At 38.2% G+C, this 23,436-nt stretch overlaps 1 protein-coding gene across 2 annotated transcripts in view; it reads left to right on the top strand.

Annotated features, from left to right (window-relative positions):
- The window catches only part of PIK3R4 (phosphoinositide-3-kinase regulatory subunit 4), a 71,291-nt gene extending 49,156 nt beyond the window's left edge, over positions 1–22,135 (top strand). For both annotated transcript variants that reach the window (XM_041734087.1, XM_041734088.1), the window contains exons 14-20: positions 8,848–9,012; positions 14,295–14,506; positions 16,498–16,629; positions 19,690–19,790; positions 20,370–20,458; positions 20,756–20,864; positions 21,581–22,135. In XM_041734087.1, coding sequence (XP_041590021.1) covers positions 8,848–9,012; positions 14,295–14,506; positions 16,498–16,629; positions 19,690–19,790; positions 20,370–20,458; positions 20,756–20,864; positions 21,581–21,751 — 979 coding nt within the window. In that variant the 3' untranslated portion in view covers positions 21,752–22,135. The remainder of the gene's footprint in view (positions 1–8,847; positions 9,013–14,294; positions 14,507–16,497; positions 16,630–19,689; positions 19,791–20,369; positions 20,459–20,755; positions 20,865–21,580) is intronic.
- The last annotated feature ends 1,301 nt before the right edge of the window (positions 22,136–23,436 follow it).

Genomic DNA, 23,436 nt, shown 5'->3' with positions numbered 1-23,436 from the left:
AGGCCATTCGGTTCTTGGCTCTGCCATTTTCTTCTTTCCTTTTTTAAAAAAGAGTTTATTTATTTCTTTGAGAGAGAGAGAGAAAGAACAAGCGAGAGAGAGCATGAGTGGGGTGAGGGACAGAGGTAGAAGCAGACTTCTGAGCAGGGAGCCCAACAAAGGGTGCACTCCTGGGACTCTGGGATCATGACCTGAGCCAAAGGCAGATGCCTAACAAACTGAGCCATTCAGGTGCCTCATTTTCTTCCTTCTTGAGTTAAACTTTTGGTTTGTCCGTTGAGGACTAGTTTGTGAAAAATTGCTATTTTTCTAAACTTTTACATAAAATTTTAAAAAACTTAATCTTTTATAGTATTCTAAGTTATATTTTCCATATATACTTCTTGTGTTACCCTATTTTTGGTTCTTTAAGCTTCTGAATTTTAGGGGAGGCTGATGAATTTGGTACTTGTTGAACGTGATGTTAAAACATCTCAGTGGAGTTTTGTCTTTTGAAGAGTTGACACAGTATGAGAGGTGAACAAGAAAGTTACTTTAGAATTGCTGATAGTGTTGGAGGTTGAAGTTTTTGAATGGTATGGCTGCTCTGAAGAAAGGTATGGGAGCAGAAAGGCCTATAAAAAGCCTAAGTATGCTGGAGGCCTTAATCTTTGCCAGTTGAATTTGGGGGATAGGAAGAGAATGGTCAGGAAAGGAGAGAGAAGCAGCCATTTAAGTTACATCAAACTTCAATAGAAGAAAATGTTTTAAGAAAGGAACTTAGAGGCAGCTCTCAGATGCAATAAAAAAGCCAACTAACATGAAAACCTAGTAAGGCCATTGGGCATTCTCATAGTGTCCTTTGATGGAATGCAGTTGATACATCTATCATCCCTGAGGGCTTTTTGACAATATATATTATAAGCCTTTATGATGTCCATATCCTAAGGAAATGACTAAGAATTAATTCAGAGATTTAGTTTTAAGGTTCTGTTCAGATTGGCTTCCTTTATAATAGTAAAAAATTAGAAACTAAAAGTTCAGTAGTAGAGGTAAAATTGGATAAATAAGTGCTGGTGCAAATACAAAACTGATGTGGGAATACATTTTTTATATAAAATATATCACTACATTGTGTGAGAAGGTAGGTTTAAGAAGTAGGTTTAAGAACTCGTAGGGTTTCTATTTTTGGAATGACAAAATAAGGATTTCTAAAAATCTGTTCTCTAATAAAAATAGAACACTAGTAGATACTGTCAAAATCAACTTTTTCAGAACTCTGGAAATTAAGTCCTGCATTAGTCTGAAGTGTTATTCAAAAAAGTCAGCTTAGGGATCCCTGGGTGGCACAGCGGTTTAGCGCCTGCCTTTGGCCCAGGGCGCGATCCTGGAGACCCGGGATTGAATCCCACGTCGGGTTCCCGGTGCATGGAGCCTGCTTCTCCCTCTGCCTGTGTCTCTGCCTCTCTCTCTCTCTCTCTCTCTCTCTCTCTCTCTCTCTCTGTGTGACTATCATAAATAAATAAAAATTAAAAAAAAAAAAGTCAGCTTACTCTCAGAAGAGTGAGCCATATGCTCCCTAATTTTATCGCCCTTTACCAAGCAGTGCAGTAACTTTGAAAATTAATAGCCCCCAAACTTTTATCAGGCTGTGCGATAACTTTGAAATTAGCAGTCCCAGCCCCGTGATAGCCCTGAAAACCAGCAGCTTCGCAGTGACTGGATAGGTCATAATGGCATAAAAGCCCCATCTCTCAAGAAATGTCACTATTTGACCTTTCTGCCAGATTGCTATAGTTCCATTTTCAAAGTCTGTTTTTATTTGATTTGACTTATCCTTTTCTTTGAGGAAAACTCTGCCCACAGAGCATTTGTTGAAACTATCATTGCTATTTGTTTAACATTGCAGCAGCCTGAGGTGGCATTACCAGTTGTAGCTAACAAGCTTAAAAGGAAGCTTTAAGGAACTTAAAAGGAAGAACTAGGGAATGAGAGGTCTGTAGAGGCCGTTGAAAAGTTCAGACTTATTCATAGGCATCTGGAAGGCCACATGTATGCATAGGGTTGTGCGCATGCCCAAGAAAGAACCGAGAAGATCCGGAGCTCTTGCCTCTGGCCGACCTTGAGACTCTGCAAGCAGGAAATGAGAGATAAAGCAGAATTATAAACTGCTTTGTTGAAAGTGTGCCGCAAACACACAGAACCTCAACAAAGGCTAGGACACTTATCATTTCAAGGCATGTAAGGAAATGTCTGGAATGTTATTTTTGAATACTGTTATTTCCAAATATTAGAATATTATTTCCAAAATTGACATATTAATTAGAATATCTAGTTTTGAACAAAAAATTGCAAGTCAGGAAAAGAAACAGGGAAGTATGGTCTATACACAGGAGGCAAAAAGCAGTTAATGGAACTTATGCCTCAGTAATCCCAGAGACTGAACTTACTAGACAAAAACTTTAAATTAGCTATTAAAAATATGTTCAAAGAATTAAATTGTCTCTAAAGAATTAAAAGTAAATTAAAATGTCTCACCAGGTATACATATTAATAAGGAGAGAGAAGTGATCAATAGAAATTCTGGAGTTGAAAAGTATAATAACTGAAATAATAAAGTAAGTGAAATAATGATTAAACACCACATGGCACCACATGGTTCTAAGGGAAGTTAGAAAACAACCACAACAACAACAAAAAAACAAAGGGAAGTTAGAGAACACTTTGAGATGAATGAAAATGAAAACACAACATGCTAAAACTTATGAAATCCAGCTAAAGGAGTGTTCAGAGAGAAATTTATAGCTGTAAACATCTATATTTAAAAAGAAGAAAGATCAGGGTGCCTGGGTGGCTCAGACAGTTAAGTGTTTGCCTTAAGCTCAGGTTATGATCCCAGAGTCCTGGGAATGAGCTCCACCTCAGGCTTCGTGCTCAGTAAGGAGTTTGCTTCTCCCTCTCCTCCTACCTTGTGCTTTCTCTTGCTTTCTCTGTCTTTTTCTCTCAAATAAATAAATAAAAATCCTTAAAAAAAAAAAAGGAAGAAAAATCTTAAATCAATAACTTAGCCTTAGCCTTAGGAAACTACTAAAAGAAGAGCAAAGCAAACCCAAAACAAGTAGAAGGAAGGAAATAATAAAGACTAAAGAGGAAATAACCAACAAAAGCAAAGTTTATTCTTTGGAAAGATCAAAATTTTCAAGCTTTTTCTTCAGTAACCAATATAAAAAAGAGAGAGGACTGAGATTACTAAAATTAGGAATGAGAGAAGTGGCATTACTACTGATGTGACAAGTAATAAAAGAAATTATGAAGAGAACATTATAAACAATTATATGTCAACAAATAACCTAGATGAAGTGAACAAATTCCGAGAGAGACAGCAGCTGTCAAAAATGACGCAAGAAGAAGTAGAAAATCTAGGGGCACCTGTGTGGCTCAGTTGGTTAAGCATCTGCCTTTGGCTCAGGTCATGATCCCAGGACTCTGGGATCAAGCCCCGCATTGTCAGACTCGGAGTCTTCTTCTCCCTCTCCCCTGCTTGTGTGTGCATGTGGGCTTGCACACACTCTCTCTCTCTCTCTCTGTCTCTCTAATATGTAAATAAAATATTTTAATAAAAAGAAGAAATAGAAAATCTGAATAGATCTAGAACAAAAAGATTTAATTAGGTATTTAAAAAAAATTCCCACAAAGGAAAGCCCAGGCCTCATGGTGAATTCTACCAAACATTTAAAGAAGTAGCATCCATCTTTCAAAAACAGATGAGGGAACGTTTTCTAATTCATTTTATAAGACCAATATTATCCTGATGCCATAACCTGACAAGTACATCACAAGAAAACAATAGTCTAATACCCCTAATTAATATAAGTATAAAAATCCTAAACTAAATACTGGTAAACTGAATCCAGCATATTAAAATGATTATATACCATGACCAAGTTCAGTTTATGCCAAGACTGCAAACATGTTCAACATAGGAAAATCAGTCAAGGAATAAATACGATGAATAGAACAAAAGATAAAGACCAAATGATTATCTCAGCAGAAAGCATTTGACAAAATCTCATACCCTTTTATAACAATTCAAACAAACTGGTACTAGACACGTACAAAAAACCCACAGCTGACATCATACTTAATGGTGAAAGACTGAAAGCTTTCGCCCTGAGATGAGGAACCAGATAAGGATGTCCACTTTTGCCACTTCCTGGAGGTTTTAGGGCAGTTAGATAAGGAAAAGAAAAGGCATACAGATTAGAAAGGTAGTAGGAAAACTATATTAGCAGACAGCATAATTTTGTTTATAGAGTATCTTAAGCAATGGAAAGAAAAACCTATAAGAACTGACAAATGAGTTAAGCAAAGTTGCGGAATACAAGATTATGCTGTATTTTTATATACAGTAAACACATTTGCATTTCTGTGTGCAAAGATCCAAAGGTGATATTAAGAAAACAATTACATTTACAGTAGGATCAAAAAGAATAAAATATTCGGGAACAAATTTATCAAAAAAGCACTAAAACTGTAGTATATTGAAGATTACAAAACATCATGGAAAGAAATTATAGGAGAACTAAATAAATGGGAAGACATCCTATCTTCACTTAATGCTATACATAACATTGTTAAGATAACAGTCCTCTCCAAATTGAGGTATAGATTCAGGGCAATCCCTATGAAATTTTCAGCATTTCTGGAGAACTTGATATCCTGATTCTAAAATTCATAAATTAATGCAAATTACTTAAATAAAAATACTCTTGAAAGAACCAAGAATGAGATCTCAAACTTCCAGATTTGCGGCAGAGTTCAGTAGTCAAGAGAGTGTGTTATTGACATAAGAACATAAATATAAATCAGTGGTATAGACTGACTTGCAAAATACCTTTATGATCATTGTTTTTTTGTTATGGGTGTCAAGAAAGTTGGGGGAAGGAATAGCATGAACAACTGGTTCTGGGTATTCACATGCAAAAGGGTAAATTTCCAGTGAATTTTAAAAAATGGATCATAAACCTAAATGTAAGAGCTAATCTGTAAAATGGATGTATATAACTTTTCATGACCTTAGATTAGGCAAGTGTTTCTGAAACATAACCTCAAAAGTACAAGTGACAAAAGAAAAAATAGACAAATGAGACTTCATCAAAATTACAAAATTTGTGCTTCAAAGGACCCTGTCAAGAAGATGAAAGGACAACCCCGAAAGCAAGAGACATTCTTGTAAATATAAATACACATGTATATATATAATCATACTTTTCCAACTCAGTAATAAAGGGACAGTTAAAAAATAGACAATGGATTCAATCAAATAGATGTTTCTCTATATAGGACCAATAAATATACAGAAAGCTGCTCCACATGATTAGTCACTAGGGAAATGCAAATCAAAACCATAGTGAGATACTTCATGCCCACTAGAATGGCTATAATCAGAAAGACAATAAGAAGTGCTGGAGAGGATGTCGAGAAATTGATACCTTTATACCTTTCTGGTAGGAATGTAAAATGTGCAGTAACTGCAGAAGACAGTTTGGCAGTTTCTCAAATGCTAAACACAGTTATCTAATGATTACCTCTCAATTTCCACTTGTAGGTATAAACCCAAGACAGTTGGGTTCACACAAAAATGTGTACACACATTTTCACAGCAGCGTTATTCATAATAGCCAAAAGGTGGAAACCACAATGTCTGCAAGTTTGGAATGGAAAACAAAATGTGTATGCTCCATAAAATAGAGTATTATTTAGCCACAGAAAAGAGTGAAATAGGGGCGCCTGGGTGGTTCAGTGGTTGGGCCTCTGCCTTTGGCTCAGAACATGATCCCGGGTCTTGGGATCAGGTCCTTTATTAGGCTCCCTATGGGGAGCCTGCTTCTCCCTCTGCCTATATCTCTGGCTCTCTCTGTGTCTCTCTCATGAATAAATAAATAAAATCTTTTAAAAAAAGAGTGAAATACACATACTACAATGTGGATAAACCTTGAAAACGTTATGCTAAGTGAAAGAAGCCTGATCCAAAGATCAGCTAGCACATTGGATGATTCCATTTATATGAAATGTCTGGAATAGGCAAATCCACAGAGACAGAGAGACAGAAAGTAGATTTAGTACAGATCTTCCTCGATTTATGATGGAGTTATATCCTGATAAAATCATCATAAGTTGAAAATACCATAAGTCAAAAATGCATTCGTTACACCTAAGTTACCAAACATCATAGCTTATTAGCCTAGCCTAATAAGTGCTTAGAATTAGAACACTTATATTAGCCTACAGTTGGGCAAAATCATTTAACACAAAGCCTATTTTATAATAAACTGTTGAATATCTCATGTAATTTATTGAATACTGAAAGAAAAACAGAATGGTGTGGGGCTTCAGAATGGCTGGGAGTTGGGTTTTTACCCTTGTGATCACGTGGCTGCCTAGGAGTTGCAGCTGGCTGCCACTGGTTAGCATTATGGGAAGATTGTATGGCTAGCATGTCACTAGCAAGGAAAAGATCAAAGTTTGAAGCATGGTTTCAAACTGAATGCCTGTTGCATTGACACTGTCATAAAGTTGAAAAATTTAAGTCAAAGACCATCTGTAGTTGCCAGGAGCTGGGGGAATGGAGGAGTGGGAAGTGACTGCTGATGGGTACAAGGTTTCTTTTTGGGGTGATGTAAAGATCTTGGATTAGATAATGGTAATGGTTACAAAACTTAGTGACTATACTATCAATCTCCTTAAAATAGGTACATTATATCTCAATATTAAAAGAGAGGAAGATAGAGCAAGCAAATGCAGGAGAATGAGCGATATTGATATTCCTTTCTCTACAAGTGCCTTGTCCCTGGCTCTCTTTATTCGTCTACCATACTGGTTGGGTCCCTGTAGGCACCATGTTTGGGAAGTGTATCCAAAGACTCACAGATGTTTACAGCAGCATTATTCATAATAGCTAAATAGCAGAAACAACACAAATGTTCATCAGTTGATGAATGGGTAAAGAAAATGTGTAATTCCGTAGAATGGAATAATACTTGGCTGTAAAAGGGAATGGATGAACCTTGAAAGCACTATGTTAAGTGAAAGAAGCCAGATACAAAAGGCACCATAATGTATGACTGTTCACAAGAAATCTCCAAATAGGGATGCCTGAGTGGCTCAGCGGTTGAGCGTCTGCCTTTGGCTCAGGGTGTAATCCTGAAGTCACAGGATTGAGTCCCATATCGGGCTCCCTGCATGGAGCCTGCTTCTCCCTCTGCCTGTGTCTCTGCCTCTCTCTCTCTCTCTCTGTGTGTGTGTCTCTCATAAATAAATAAGATCTTTAAAAAAAAAAAAATCTCCAAATAGGCAAATTCATAGAAAACTTAAGCAAATTAGTTTTCAGGGGCTGGCGGGAGAGGAAAATGAGTGAGTGCTAATGGATATGAGGTGGGCTTTCTTTTTGGGCTTTGTAGGAATGATGAAAATGTAGAATTAGATACTGGTGATCTATGCAGAATTCTGTTGACATACTAAAAATCACCGAATTACACACTTATTAGAATACTATATTGTATCGTGTCCCAACAAAGCTGTAATTAAGAAAAAACGAACTAGAGAGTAATGATTAATAAAAAATGTGATTTCGGGATCCCTGGGTGGCGCAGCGGTTTGGCGCCTGCCTTTGGCCCAGGGCGCGATCCTGGAGACCCAGGATCGAATCCCACATCAGGCTCCCGGCGCATGGAGCCTGCTTCTCCCTCTGCCTGTGTCTCTGCCTCTCTCTTTCTCTCTGTATGACTATCATAAATAAATAAAATTTAAAAAAAAAAAAAAAAAAAAAAAAAAAAAAAAAAAAAAAAAAAAAAAATAAAAAATGTGATTTCATATTTATTTAAAAAGCAAATATGAATATATTGTAGTATGCATAGAAAAACCTTTTGGAAGGATATATAATAAAATGATAATAGTGTTTCTCTCTGGGTGGTAGAATTATAAATGTTTTTACTTTTTCATATTCATTTCTGTATTTTAATATTTTTTTATAATATGTATTGGCTTGTATAATAAAGTAAAACAAATAGAAAAGAAGGAAGTGAATAAATTTTGTGATTAGGTGCTTATGACCTTTCAGAAGCATGGTCCTCTAGAAGGGTGAGTATGCATCTTATGAAGGAGGTGCTGAAAGAGGGGATTGGTGATAATAGGAGGCACCCTGTGTAGATCATCTATTCAAGTATGACAGTGAATTTGAGAAAGGGGAGTAGACAGCTTGAGACGTCAGGATGTGTGTGAGAGAGACTGAATATAGTAAATATTTTGCATTTATAAGTGTTTTTTTATTTACATTTTTTTTTGTGCTTCACTGTGTTCCAAGTAGAGAAGTCAGGGCAGTCCTGTTTTGTAGATGAGTAAACTGATACACAGGAGGGTAAGTGGCTTGCCCGAGGTCATATGGGTAGTCAATACTGAAACTCAGGCCTTTCATTCCAAAGCCAGTGCTTTTCCTGCTATGTCAGGCTGCATTCTAGGAATTATAGATTTACTAAAGGGTGCAAGAGTAGGGTTTGAGGTGTTGCAAGAATGGAAGGAGAATGGATGAAGACAAGAATGGCAGCTCCAGTTGGAAAGGAGGATGGACAGTCTTTCTGTGATAGCAGAGAAGTGTGTGGGGATGGCCATTTGAAAATATGAGAAGAAAAGGTGATTTTATGCTAGTGCTTTTGAATATGATTCTTAGGTTTGTTATGAGAGCAAGGAGATGAAACAGACCTCAGATTAGTAATTTTGTTGGTTAATAGCCATGTGGTTATTTATTTAATAATAGTAATAATAATGCTTGTATGGCCCTTGCAGAAATGTGTTCTGTTTTCTTTTGTGCAGATCTACTCTTACATATAGCCGAATTGGAGGACGTGTCAAGACACTTACATTCTGCCAGGGGTCCCACTACTTAGCCATTGCATCCGACAACGGTGCCGTTCAGCTTCTTGCAATTGAAGCTTCTAAGCTTCCCAAGTCTCCTAAGATTCAGCCTCTGCAAAGCAGGTATCTGTCATGTTTTTAAACTGCATTTAGTGCACTAGGGTAATTTAATCTTACTTTGTCAGTGTAGTTTGGATGAACTGAGGGCCTTTTGGATTATTCTTCTTCTTTTAGCACATGAAATAAATAAAACTGTGTTTTCACCTCAAATCTGTCCCATGCAGTTAGTTTCAGAAAACTATGTCTGCGTATCTTCTTTGTGTTGAAAGGTCAGAAGAGTGGCTTTGAACTTGTGGCTTGTCCCAGTCTGGAATCTGTTCCAATAACCTAATTATCAGTTAAGTCTTCTGTCTCAACTATGAAAAGTACAACCCTAGCTGGCTGATTTTGAGAATGCGAATGTTCTTCATTAAAGAAAACTCCAAACGTTGTCAGCATTTTGTCACTTGGCATTAAAATGTCTGAAGTTGTTGGGAACATGGAGTGCTGCTTTTCGTCAAATGATTTGCTTATCATTGTAAAACAAAATACTGGCTGATTTTATTTAAGAATTTCCTTCATTTCTTAGAAATTGTGGTTGCTCACAGATTAAACACAGGGGTAAGATATTTAAAGATAAAGCAGAACAGGTTTTCAATTGACCAGTATGTGCTACACACCGAGGATTCCAAATACAAATAAGATGGATACATTAGGCTCTAAGACACTACAGTCTATTGGAAGAAACAGACCAGTTAACAGAGGATTTTTATTGCAGTGTAATACTGTGCCCATGTTACAGGGACAGGGGGAACCAGCTTGCAGGGGATGGGGGAGAAGACATGGAGGATGGGAGACCAGATGTGAGTTAGGCAGCCAGAGCAGGGGGTTGAGAAAGACATAAGACATGGCAGGCAGAGGGGGTGGATCCCACAGGAAGAAGGCAGAATGAGCAGATTTTAATAGTTAAGTGGATTATGAGGCTCGGCTGTTGGTGTGGTTAACGAAGGAAAGGATGTATGTTGGATCATCCAGGATTTTATTGTTTATATAATTTTATTTATAGTTTTGTTTTGCCTTTACAATTAAACATATGCATTATGTTGAACACATTCACTGAACAGATTTAGGCAGCTTTTGTTAAGGACATATATATTGTTTTCAACAAAAAAATACCTGCCAGTTTTTAAAAAAATTGTTTGAGCAGAGGATGACTGTACAGCAGTATACCTATCGAGTTCCATGGAGCTTAACCAACAGCTGTTGGCAGAGTGTGTTGTGTGACGACTGTGCTGGCAGGATACATAGAGAGGCATGCACATTCCTCCCATAGGTACCTCACAGCTGACAGCACTTTCTACTATGAATGTTACTGTCTACCCAGAGCAAACATTGACTACATAGATTGGGAGAGATTTTGCCAGAACGTTTAGTAGATTTCACTTTGCCTGATAGCAGTTGCTCAAAAAAAACCTTGCCATGAGTCTTTTTTTTTTTTTTTTTTAGTTTGCTTCATTCAATCAGATTGACTGTTGTTGTGGCTCTTGACTAAATTTATAGCAACTTTTTACATTTTATTTGGCATTTGGACTTTCCATCATCTCTCTAGGGGAAATACAGTCAGTATTAGAATGTTCGTAAATATAGTTGTTTAACACCTGGCAGAGTTCAGCAAACTATAGCCTACAGTATGGCTCATAAGCTAAGAATGATTTTTGCATTTTTAAAGGATTGTAAAAAATGAATATGCAGTAGAGATATGTGACTTGCAAAGCCTAAAATATTTACTCTCTGGCTCATTACAGAAAATGTTTGCTGAAGCCTGATCTAAGAGATAAAATTAAAATAGTGTTGCTGCGAAAGCATGATATATACTGATTAAGGAGACTAGTCAATATGTTTATGAATTCTTTGTGGTTTAAAAATGCCTCAGGTTGAAAAAAAACGGCATGCCCATGTAATGGAATAGTACATAAAAAGGAACAAAAAGAAATCAGTGTTATTTAATTACAAGCAATGAATCCTAAATCTTTTTTGCTAATGAAAGAAGTCAAACCTAAAAGGCTATTAATTGTATGTTCCTAACTATGTGACATTCTGGAAAACAAAATTATTGGGAGGAATTGAGATCAGTGGTAGCACAGGTTGGGGATGGGGTAGGAGTTGATTACAAAGGGGCTGTATAAGATTATTTTGGGGTACTTGTCCTGTGGTAGAAGATACATGGCTTATACATTTGTCATAATGCATAGTGTACCACAAAGAGTGAATTTTACTGTATGTAGGTTAAAAAAAAAATCAACCCAGATATAGGAGGAAAAATAGATGTAATCTGTGACAAATCAATTTACTTATTATACAGATGAATCATATAGTCACATTGAAGAGTGTGGGCAATAAGGGAACCAGCCTAATGCCTTTGGAAAACAGGTTTAATTGGATACTGCAAGGCTAATGACAGAAGGACCTGAACTGAAGCACTGTGTCTAGTTGGTGGTTTTTCACGGAAATATGGTTTATCAATTCCAAAACTACTTTAATTGTATACTAAGGTTGAATGATAGGTAAATATGTAGGTAATGAGAGCCAGGCTTCTCACTGTTGAAGAAAGAAGTTACAAATAAGAAAAGGGGATGGCTCTTAATCACAGGGAACAAACTGAGGGCTGCTAAAAGGGAGGGGAGATGGAGGGATGGAGTAACTGCATGATAACATTGAGGGCATGTGATGTAATGAGCATTGGGTATTATATAAGACTGATAAATTGGGATCCCTGGGTGGCTCAGCGGTTCTGCACCTGCCTTCGGCCCAGGGCGTGATCCTGGGGTCCTAGGATCGAGTCCCACGTTGGGGTCCAGGCATGGAGCCTGCTTCTCCCTCTGCCTATGTCTCTGCCTCTCTCTCTCTCTCTCTCTCTCTCTCTATCATGAATAAATAAATAAAATCTTTAAAAAACCAAAAACCAAAACAAAAAGACTGATAAATCACTGACCTCTACCTCTTAAACCAGTAATACATTATATGTTAATTAAGTGAATTTAAATAAAATTTTAAAAAATCAAAAAAATAAACCCCAAAAAAGACATTTGGACATTGAACAAACAGCAAGAATACCAAGTGAGGTTGGAGGCTGAAGTTGGAGTGATACACTGCAAGCCAGGGAATGCCAGGGATTACTGTAATCACTAGAGGCTAAGAGAGGCATGGAAGAGACTCTCTCAGTGCCTCTAGGAGGAACCAACTCTGCCAACACTTTGACTTTGGATTTCAGTCTTCCAGAACCATGAGAGAATAAATTTGTTTTGTTTTGCTTTAAAGATTTTATTTATTCATGAGAGAGACAGAGAGAGAGGCAGAGTCACAGGCTAAGGGAGAAGCAGGCCTCCCACAAGGAGCCTGAATGCCGGATTCAATACCAGATCCCAAGATCATGCCCTGAGCCAGAGGCAGATGCTTAACCGTTGAGCCACCAGGTGTCCCAAATTTCTTTTGTTTTAAGTGAAAAAAGAAGAGGAGAGGGATGGCTAGAATGAACGCTGGTGCTGGATAGTTATCAGTATGGACTCATGATATATGTGTGTATATATGTTTGTATATATGTGTGTGTGTATATATGTGTGTGTGTTTGTATACATGTGTATATATATGTGTATACGTGTGTGTGTTTGTATACATATGCACCCATACACATGAAAAGACACAGAAGTGGAGATATGAGTACAGGTACTAGGTGTAGTATACATATTTCCTAGCTCTGGCCATTGAGAGGGACCAGAGCAGGGATGCGCCTCATAGCAATGAACACTTAGCACACAGACCTTGGTTTTTAAATACCATTCTTCTGGGGTACCTGGGTGGCTCAGTTGATGGGCATCTGACTTGATTTCAGCTCAGCTCAAGATCTCAGGATCATGGGATTGAGCCCTGTGTCAGTCTCTGTGCTCAATGGAGAGTCTACTCGATATTCTTCCTCTCTCCCCCTCAATACTCTCTCTTTCTAAAATCAATAAATCTTTAAATACCAATCTTCCATAAAAGGAACCAGGCTTCTTGGAGAACTGGTTTTTTCCTCAGCTGGGTAGTAAAAATATGAGTCTTGAGTATTTTGTGACGCCAGAAATTTAGGAAGTGGTTCAAAAAGGTGTGTTGAAAGGGCATTGGAACCAACCTGAGAGAGCTTCCTGTGGCCAGTGTTGGAACAACTTGAGCAATACACACAATAGTATTGGGTTACAACTCAGAGAACAAAATAAATATCCATGAGTCCATAGTGATATAAATAAATAAGTAAATGAATAAATTAATGGGGGAAGAAGTGACCATTCTTTTCATAGAAAAAGTCTAATAAGTATAGAAGGAATGAGGGAAATTGTCACCATTAGAACACCACAGGTGTATGGTCTATCAAAGGATCCTAAAATGTGCTGACAAAACTTGAAGAGAAACAGGATTTTTACATTGTCTCGAAAGTAAAGATTGAGTAGTTATAAATGGAAAAATAAAATAAGGGGATCCCTGGGTGGCGCAGTGGTTTGGCGCCTGCCTTTGGCCCAGGGCGCGAACCTGGAGACCCGGGATCGAATCCCACATCAGGCTCCTGGTGCATGGAGCCTGCTTCTCCCTCTGCCTGTGTCTCTGCCTCTCTCTCTCTCTCTGTGTGACTATCATAAATAATAAATAATAAAAAAAAGAAAAATAAAATAATAATTTTACAGTGGAGAATTCTGGCAGACACCACCTTAGCCAAATGATTAAGGTCAGCAGCACCACTAATACGTTCTAATTAGTATCAGGCGCTTCCTCATAAATGCACTGAGAAAGATGTTATTTCGTGGTCTCCTTTCTAATAAGGCATAAACAAACAGTCAGTGAGAACACACGAGGCAAACCCAAATGGAGGGACATTCTATAAAATAACCAGTAATCTTGAAAAATGTCACAATCATGAAAGACAAAGACTAGGGTCATCAGATAGACATGACTACTCAGTGACATGTGGTATTTTGTTTTGGATCCTAGAACGGTAAAAGGACATGAGTAGAAAACTAATAAAATGAATATGTTCTGTATTTTACTAGTATTGTACTAAGATTAATTTCTTAGTTTTGATAAATTTTCTGTGGTTATATAGGGTGTTAACACAAGGGGAAGTTGGATGAAGGATATACAAGAATTTTCTGTAGTATTTTTGCCACTCTTGTATAAGTCTAAAGTTATTTTTAAAAATGCCTCAGGTGTCTTTGGCTTAATGGGTCAGAGTTGTTCGTTAGCTATGGTTAGAATATAAATTCATCTTAAATGGAGGCTGGTGCTATGTTTTCAGTGACTGGAAAAGTCTTTGCCTTTTGCTTTGTGTATTTCATTAGAATTCTAGATCAGAAGGATGATGGCTGTGTTGTGGATATGCATCACTTCAACTCCGGGGCACAGTCTGTTCTGGCCTATGCCACTGTGAATGGCTCTCTAGTTGGTTGGGACCTCAGGTCTTCAAGCAATGCATGGACACTAAAGCACGATCTGAAGTCAGGCCTCATCACTTCTTTTGCTGTGGACATCCATCAGTGCTGGCTCTGCATTGGTGAGCTGACTTTCAAGTCATTGACTGGGTTGTAAATGCCACTAATACCTGAAATTGCCTTCTTGTGAAAGTTTTTTCCTTTTTCTTCATTGGTAATTTTTTCCCATCTCTCTCTTTTTTTTTAGAGTGAGCATGAGGTGGGGTGGGGGTAGGGGGAGGGAGAGAGAGCAAATCCCATGCAGGCTCCATGCTCAGCTCGGAGCCCAACAGGGAGCTCAGTTTCACAACCCTGAGATCATGACAGCTGAAACCACGAGTCAGATGCTTAACTGACTGAGCCACCCAGGCACCCTCCCCAATCTCCTTTTTTTTTTTTTAATGATTATTATAATCACTTGCAATTTATTTTATTAAAAAACCAATTTGAAAGAGTGATATCAGTATCCCAATGCATAAAAGCTTTCTCTTTCTCTTTGTTCTTAATTGAACCTCTTTATAATCATTATAGTGATCAGATTTGCTGGCATTCTGTTATCCTGCCAGGGAAGCAGCAGGTCTGGCTTATAGATGAGAGCATTTGAATTTGGGCAGACTTGGTTTCAAATTCCAGTAACCCCAGGCAAGCTGCATAACTCCTCTGGCTTAGTATCCTCATCTTCAAATGGGCCTAATCCTTTCAAGGGCTGCTTTCAGGATTTAATGAGGTAAAAGCATCTATCACAGGGCCTGGTACTGGGAAAGAGCTAAACAGGAGTTTCTTGCCTTACTATTCCTCCTTGCCTCCCTTCCTCAAAGGCTGAAGGTGTACCGTGTAATCTTGCTGGCCTCTTTCCTTTGTTTGTTTCACATTTTGCCTCCACAGGGCTTTGAACCTGCCCTTTGAGAATGTATCACATCTCATTTTTTCCCACTTGGTATACATTCTGAAGAATTATAATCTGTTGTGCTTGAATTTTGGTTTCTAGATTCCCTTACATTTATGACATTGTTAAGTATCTGCTCTTTAATGGAATACATTGTGTTTGTCTTGTGTGTGAATAAACTGCACAGGAATAGGAAGATGTGATGCCATGCCTCCAAGAGTAGATATAAACTCTAAGCAAATTGGTAGGTGGCAGTGATGGCTCTCAGGTACCCTGATCAGCTTTGAGGAGGGCAGCCAAATTATCTATGGTTGTTTGAGCCATTGTCCTGGAGTGGGATGGGGAAAGAGAGGGACCCTATTGGCCTTTTGCTCCCAGTATCTCTATTGGAATTGGAGAACAATCCAAGAATACATTCTGTGCCTCTATCAGGACCAGCTATTCAGTGTCAGGGTTGGCATTATTCTTTGGGGATTGGGGGTGGGGGGGGGGTGCTTCTCTGTGGTGTTTGTCATAGGCAGATATGCAGGCATTCACTCCAGTTTTTGCTATGATTAGATACCCATACTTGTTTCCAGAATGTTTGAAACATCTTTGGTGATTTAAGGCATTCTGTATAAGAAATAGTGAAAGGGATTATAAGGGAAAGGAGGGAAACTGGGGAAAAATTAAGGAGACAAACCATGAGGGACTCCTAACTCTGGGACACAAGGGGTTGCAGAAGGGGAGGTGGGTGGGCGATGGGGTAAGTGGGTGACAGGCACTACCGAGGGCACTTGATGGGACGAGCACTGGGTGTTATATGTAGGCAAATTGAATTTAAATAAAAAAAATTTAAAAAAGGCATTCTGAACATCTTGACCTATCAAATTCAGTTTGTATCTTCTCTAGACCTTTTGTTTTTTATGAGTGCCTTTGGCAGTTAATACCAGTGTTAACTAATGAATTATTCATTTTTAATTTACATGTATTGTCTAATTAGACAATTATGTAGTAGCATTGTGATGAGCACTTTTTATCTTTATTTAACAAGCAGAAGTGCTGTGTGACAGGGAGACAGCTTCATGAGAACAAAGAATGAATAAAATACATTTATACAAAGCTAATGCTATTTATTATTTGTATAAATGCAGCTTTATGTACTTTAATCAGTATATGGTAGTTTTTTTTACTTTTTTTTCCTTTAAGGTACAAGCAGCGGTACTATGGCTTGTTGGGACATGAGGTTCCAGTTGCCAATTTCCAGTCACTGTCATCCTTCCAGGGCTCGAATCAGACGCCTCTCAATGCACCCTCATTATCAGTCCTGGGTGATTGCAGGTAAAATAGAGGGCTGGCTTTCAGGTATTGGGAGATTTTTTTTTTAAGAAAATTCATAATACCCTGCTGTCAAGACTCATATTCTTAAAGTTTTTATTTTACATATAAACCAAATGCTTGATTGTGTTTTGGTGATGGAAGTTCTCCCCACCGCTCACTGTCATTTCATATTTATCTTTAAAAATGTTCTCATTAATCGCCACCATTACCTTCCATTTATTTTCTTTCTTCCATATTTTTGTTAAAGCTGCCACCATCTTAAAAATCTAAGTTAGAAACCTCAACTTATCCTTGTTAGTTGCCATTTCTTATTGTTGTGTTTGTTTTTTGCAAGCTTTCCCTCCTATCCCTTCCCTCGTATGGATATTTTTGTACAGATTCTTGGCAGGTCTTTGAAATTTACTTTCCTCATCTGTAAAATGTGGTTAAAAATACTTCCCTAGCAGAGTTGTAAGAATTTGAGATAAAACATGTAAAGCACATATTCTGGCATACATGTAGTTAGTGCTTGATAAATAGTAGCTCTTGTTATTCTTATGTCCTTTCATTGGTCATCTTGTATCTAGGCTCTCTGGTTTCTTCTCATACACATAGACCAGCTCATATGCTGCTGCTGTCAAAGTCTCTGCATTGCCAGATTTGATGGCTTGCTTCTCATTTGACTCATAATTTGGTCAGTTGATAGTTTCCTCTTTCTGAACTACTTTCCTTACTTGACTTCAAGGACATCATTTTCTTGGTTCTCCTATTCAGTGATTTGCTACTGATTTCCCCTCTCTTGACTTTTAAATTGTGGCCTGCTCAACTGGCTTTGCTGTATGATTTTGTCTAGTCCCATGCTTTAAATACCACATTAATTCAGTTTTATAGCTATTTAAAATCCTCCCCTAAGATGTCTAATAGGCACCTTTAATTTGACATGTCCAAACTGAATACTTGGTTTCCTACTTCAAGACAGAACCATTCTTCCCACAGTATTGTCCCAGTAAATGACAGCTCTTTTATGGTAGGTGCTCAGGAGGAAGTCTAGTGTTGTTCTTGATTCTTTTCTCATCTTCCTTGTAGTCCATCAGCCAATCCTGTATTATCTCTCCTAAAATATATTCAGAATCTGATCACTTTTTACTATTTCCATCACTGTCTCCCTTATCCAAACCACCATAAACTCTTGTCCCTATTAATGCAGTATCCTTGTAACTCTCTGCTTTAATTCTTACTGTTCTTTCTGCTGCTCAGTATCTTCCCATTCCAGGTTACAGCCAAACTCCTCACAATCACCCAGAGGCTTAGTGGGAATCTGCCCCTGCCACCTCTGACTTTGTCAAGGTTCCAACAGGAAACTGATGGCAAACTGAAGTAGGATCATTTGAGGAGGATTTATTTTCAAAGGAACTATTGATGGAAGTGTGAATGTAGAGGCATCATGAAAGCCAATGAAATAGGACTGATACCAGAGGGCAGGAGGGGAGGGAATGGTTAACTGGAGTTTGCAAAGAAGTTGAATAGAGAAGGCCACCTTGAGAGGAGCAGTGATTTTGACATGAGGGACACAAGCAGCCTGAGATGAGACATTTTTATCTATCCCTTTGGTCTCCTACTGTGGCTTCCATACGCCTGTTTTAGTTTCCTATGACCATTAGGAAACTGTGACCATTTTATTTTTAGGTGTAATAAAGCCACAAAGTTGGTAGCTTAAAACAACACACATTCTATTCTTTAACAGTTCTGGAGGCCAGGAGTTTGAAATGAGTTTTGTGGAGCCAAATTCAAGGTGGCAGCAGGGCCTAGGGGAGAATCCGTCCTCTTGCCTTTTCCTGCATCTGCTTTCCTTGGCTCTGGCCTCTTTTCCTTCTCTTCAAAGCCACCACCTAGCATCTTGTTTTATTGCCTATTGTCTTCTACTGTCAAATGCCTCCCTCTTACAAGGACACAGTGATTGCATTTAGGGCTCACCTGGATAATCCAGGAAAATTCCATCTTGAGGCCCTTAATCATAACATTCACAATCACCAGAGATTAGGACCTATTTTGGGGGGGGGGCTTTTAATTTACCACAGGCCAAACCCATGTAGAAGTCAGAGGGCACAGCAGCCTATTGACGTGGCCCCCGGGGATCAGCCTTGGAGTGGCCAGCGGATTGAGACCGACCAGTCCTCCTGTGCTGCTTCCTGCCTCTGCCCCATGCGCAGTTTGCCCCATGGGCTTTCTCCTTGAACTAAGCACATTCCTAATTCAGGGACTTTGCATTTTTTTGGTTTGTTGTCCCCATCAGAATGTAAGTTCTATGAAACGGAATTTTTTTTGCATTGTTTGCCTCATTTTCCTCAGCATCTAGGACAGTGATGAACTCATAGTAAACATTATTGGTTCATGAAAGAATGAAGTATTGTCACTCCCCCTGCTGAAAAATAGAGGATAATGTCTTTCTCTCTCAGGCTTATAGTTTCCTTTTGCCATAATCTTCCCCTGCCTTCCTCTGCTGCTCCTCCCTATCACAGATGTGCTTTACTCACACCAATTACTCATTTTCTCAGACACCCAGAAATTGGAATGAGCAAAGAAGACAAAACATTCTTTCTGCCTAAAATAACTTACCTGTATCTGCCCAGCTGTACATGTTCTTTCAGTCCCAGTGAAAACATCTCCACAATGTGACCTTGATTCTTACCCACCGGATGGGATCTTTTCCTTGAGTTCAGGTGGAGCTCTGAAGTTCTTTTTGCTCTCATTGTCTTATCTTTATATATTTCTCTATTTCTAGGCTGTAGGTTTCTTTAGCCTAGAATCTGTTTATGATTCACCTTTCTATCCCACAGTTTTCTCCATTGCTGTACACCAGTAAGTATTTACTGGTAGTTGATTAAAAACATCTTTCTTTTGCCCTACAGTCTGGTGACAGGGCCACAGCATTATTTAAAAGCAGAGTGAGCATTTTTTTTTTTTTTCAGGATTGGAGAAATGGAAATAGGTCCAGACTGACTTGGATTATCTACCAAGATGTGGAAGCTCTGAGAGTAAAGTTCTGGTCTGAGTAATCGTTCTGGCCTGTGTTTCCCTTAGCTGTGCAGGGCAACAATGAAGTATCCATGTGGGACATGGAGACTGGCGACAGAAGATTCACTCTCTGGGCTAGCAGTGCACCACCACTCTCTGAGTTACAGGTTTGCTTCTGGTTTTTATTATAAAGGCCAGTCTAATTTCCCACATCCTGAGCACTTTGAACCATTTTACCAAACCTGGTATCTGTTGGGCTTTTGGGTTATATTTTAAATTAATATTAGGTGGCCATTGCCGTATAGATGCTTTCCAGTTCCTTAGGCTTACTAGTATCTGGGCATTTTGGTTGCTAGCTCCATAAGGTTTGTGGTGTTTCTGTGGAGCTCCAGTAAAAATCTGGGTTAATTGGAACGTGACCCTCTTACCTGCACTTTTGTCATGTAGCCATCCCTAGTGCTTCATTGGGGCAAAAGGTAGGAAAGATGTTTGTATCTCCTTTAGTTGGAGCCCTCCCAAATAGAACATTTTAAGAGGCTGAAGAGATCTTGCCTCTTCATTCAGAATGATACAAGGCAAATGCATTTTAAGGTCCTAAGAAAGACGGGTAGGAAGTATCCATAAATGGTCTCTCATTTCTTCAGTTAATCAGGTGTCTGGAAAGCTACCACCAGTTGACTTGTTTCTAGAAATGGTACCACTTATGGAATACGCTGGTATCTTTAATTTGATTCTTATTTTTAAAGCCTTCTCCTCACAGTGTCCATGGTATCTACTGTAGTCCTGCAGATGGAAATCCCATCCTTCTAACAGCTGGCTCAGACATGAAAATAAGGTACAATATCTAATAAAGAATAGTTACTATGTAACACTTAAAAAGGAGAAAGGTAATAAGGATAATAAGTGGATGGATCCTATGGTTAATGAGAGGATGTTATCAGTGTTGTAATGTTTAAAATCCTCTGCATGTAGCAGGAATAGCTGTTGATTCTTCACTTTGTCCCTAATTTTATGCTCTTTTGCATTTGGAAAAGAGATTTTTCTTAAAGTTATGCATTGACGAATGTAAGTTAATGATCATTAGTTCCTCCCCTTCTTCAGAGATGATCAACATTTGTTTCCTCTTCCCTAGGTTTTGGGACTTGGCTTACCCTGAGAGGTCCTATATTGTTGCAGGAAGTACTAGTTCTTCATCTGTATCCTACTATAGGAAAATAATTGAAGGCACTGAAGTTGTCCAGGTACAAGTAGTCTTGTTTTCTCTCAGCTTCTCTAGGCACAAAAATGACTTTGGCCACGAGTGGCAGTATTTAAGAAATACATTGATTTTCTCTTGGCTTTTTTGTGTTTTTTTAAAATTTATTAAGGTATAATAAACATATAAAAGACACACACATTAAGTACATAGCTCGAAGCAAGCACTTTATATTCTTGCTCAGTCCTCATAATTTATTATTTTCCTTCTATAAATAAGAAAGTTAAGCACCAGGAAGTAACTTGTCTAAGATCATCCAGGCAGTAAAATTCAGACCTGGCTGTTGGAACTCCAAAGCTTATATTCTGGAGTTGGGCAAAAACTTCAAACAAGATAATTGAATCTGAAAGTGCCTGGGTCCTAGAAGGTGCTCAGTAAATGAATGAAAGCTTCCTTTATGACAGATAAGTGTTTACATCCATATTCTGGTCATTGTGCTTCCCTTTTTTCTTTTGATGGTGACAAAAGGTAATATGTACAGATTATTGGCCTGTTTATAAGTTTTCCGTATTTCTAAGAGGCTACTCCTGGAAAAGAGAGTATCATTTTACTCAGTGTATCTGTGAAGGGATGACCACCTCACAGGAAGTTTTAGCTTTAACAGTAATTACCTGTCCCAGAAGCAACAGTACTGTTAAGAGGTACAATATGGTACAGGCTTTTAACTTCCGGTTTTCTCCATGACTTTTAACTATGAAACAGGAGATCCAGAATAAGCAGAAAGTAGGACCGAGTGATGACACCCCACGGAAGGGCCCAGAATCTCTGCCTGTGGGACACCATGATATCATCACAGATGTGGCCACGTTCCAGACAACACAGGGCTTCATTGTAACTGCATCTAGAGATGGAATTGTTAAGGTGTGGAAATGAGAACCTAGAGGTCTGTATAATTTGTAATAAATTTATAAGTATACTGTAACTTGAGAGCAAAGGTATTTTTAGAGGACAGAAGTGAGATTCCTTTTCAAAATTATGTCTCTATATTACCATTTCATGATTAAACAGATCCCATCCAAGATGGTTACAGAAGTTGCACTCAACTAGTATGTATACCCATGCATTTATCTCTGCAGGAATCAGCCAGCAGTATCTGGAACTTTTTATTTTGTATGTTACAGAGGCAAGGAGTTCAAAATGCTAAGACTTCTATGATCCAAGTTTACTTTGTATTGATAAAGATGGTTGTAAGCTATTATAATGTAAACACATTTTTGCTATTCAAACCAGCCAATAAACTGTATTCAAACATCTTAAGGGGTTTTTGTTTTTGTTGATGTTTTTAACAGTAAACTTTAGCAGAAGAATAAACTCTTTAGCAGCATCTGTTCTGAAGAAATGGACTCAGTGTCACAAAGAATCAGTGGCAGAACTAGGCCTTATGCTCACATTTCTGGAGTCTCTGTATTTTGTTCTGCTTTATCATATCTTTTTATCCTGTTTTAGAGTCTGCCAGTACTGATCTGTGTGTCGAAAAACGTCTCTCCTTGGCCATCATTACCATCTTTTATAGGCTCTAGTATAAATTCTGAATCTTGGGCTATCAGCTTGCTTTTAAATGCATAAAAAAGGAAAGGACTAAGTTGTTTAAAAGTATACATTTTTGGTGTGTTTTTAAGCCCACAATCGGCCTTTCCCATAAAAATAAACCCTTCAAGTTTATCAATTATTTGTACATGAACCTGATTGCCTCTCCACATTTAATTTTTACCCATTTGCTGAAAGGTTTATAGTGTTTAAAATACTTCATTTTTAAATTAGTTACATGAATCTGTAAACCAAAAAGGTAAGTAGATAAATACTCCAAAAATTTAATTTTCTGTAATTATATGCTTCAGTTATGGGACATGACAGTTTGCAGTGCATAGGTCTGGCTTCATGATTCAGTGCACTTAATTTTGAGTTTACCTGTCTAAACTCATCAAAAAACCCTGTCATTCACAAAGGCCTGAGCTAGGAGCCTGGACCTTGACAAGGCTAGATAGCTAGTGGAACGGTAGGATTTGCAACTTTGACATTGTCATGTTACACTGCCTCTCCTTCCGTTTATGTCTCTTAAGACCAAATATACAGAGTTTCTAGCTACTAAGTCAGATTTCGTGTCTGCAGAGGTTGGAGGTTACTTGTGTGAGATAAACTGTTAGGCTGAGAGAGGACTTCAAGCCTTGAGCCATTAGCGAAGCCACATGACTAACAAACATTCTGAGGGGGAAATGGAGTGGGCTGATGGAGATGGAATCCTTTTTTCCCCTTATCTTCCTGCCACCCATTCCTCTTCCCACTTAAACTCCCCCCATTAAAAAAGAGGCTAATTTGGTTGAATTGTTACTATTACAATCTAAGGCCACGTTGAGTTGCATCTTGTTTTTCAACTTTTTTTTTTTAACATGTTTTACTCCTAGCTTAGTGCAGAAATAATAGGCCTGTCCTTTATAGTCAATTAATTTACATATTTAAACCAGGATGCACCACTATTTGTGTGATTTGTGGTTTAAATAGGGGTCTATTTAATTTACACCAAAATTTTTGCTGCTTTTCCCTTCTAGGAGAAAGAAGTA

Source organism: Vulpes lagopus, chromosome 19, assembly GCF_018345385.1.
Source record: "Vulpes lagopus strain Blue_001 chromosome 19, ASM1834538v1, whole genome shotgun sequence".
In the NCBI taxonomy this organism is placed as follows: domain Eukaryota; kingdom Metazoa; phylum Chordata; class Mammalia; order Carnivora; family Canidae; genus Vulpes; species Vulpes lagopus.
Note: the sequence above shows the minus strand (reverse complement) of the source record. Positions and strands in the feature narration are given on the sequence as shown.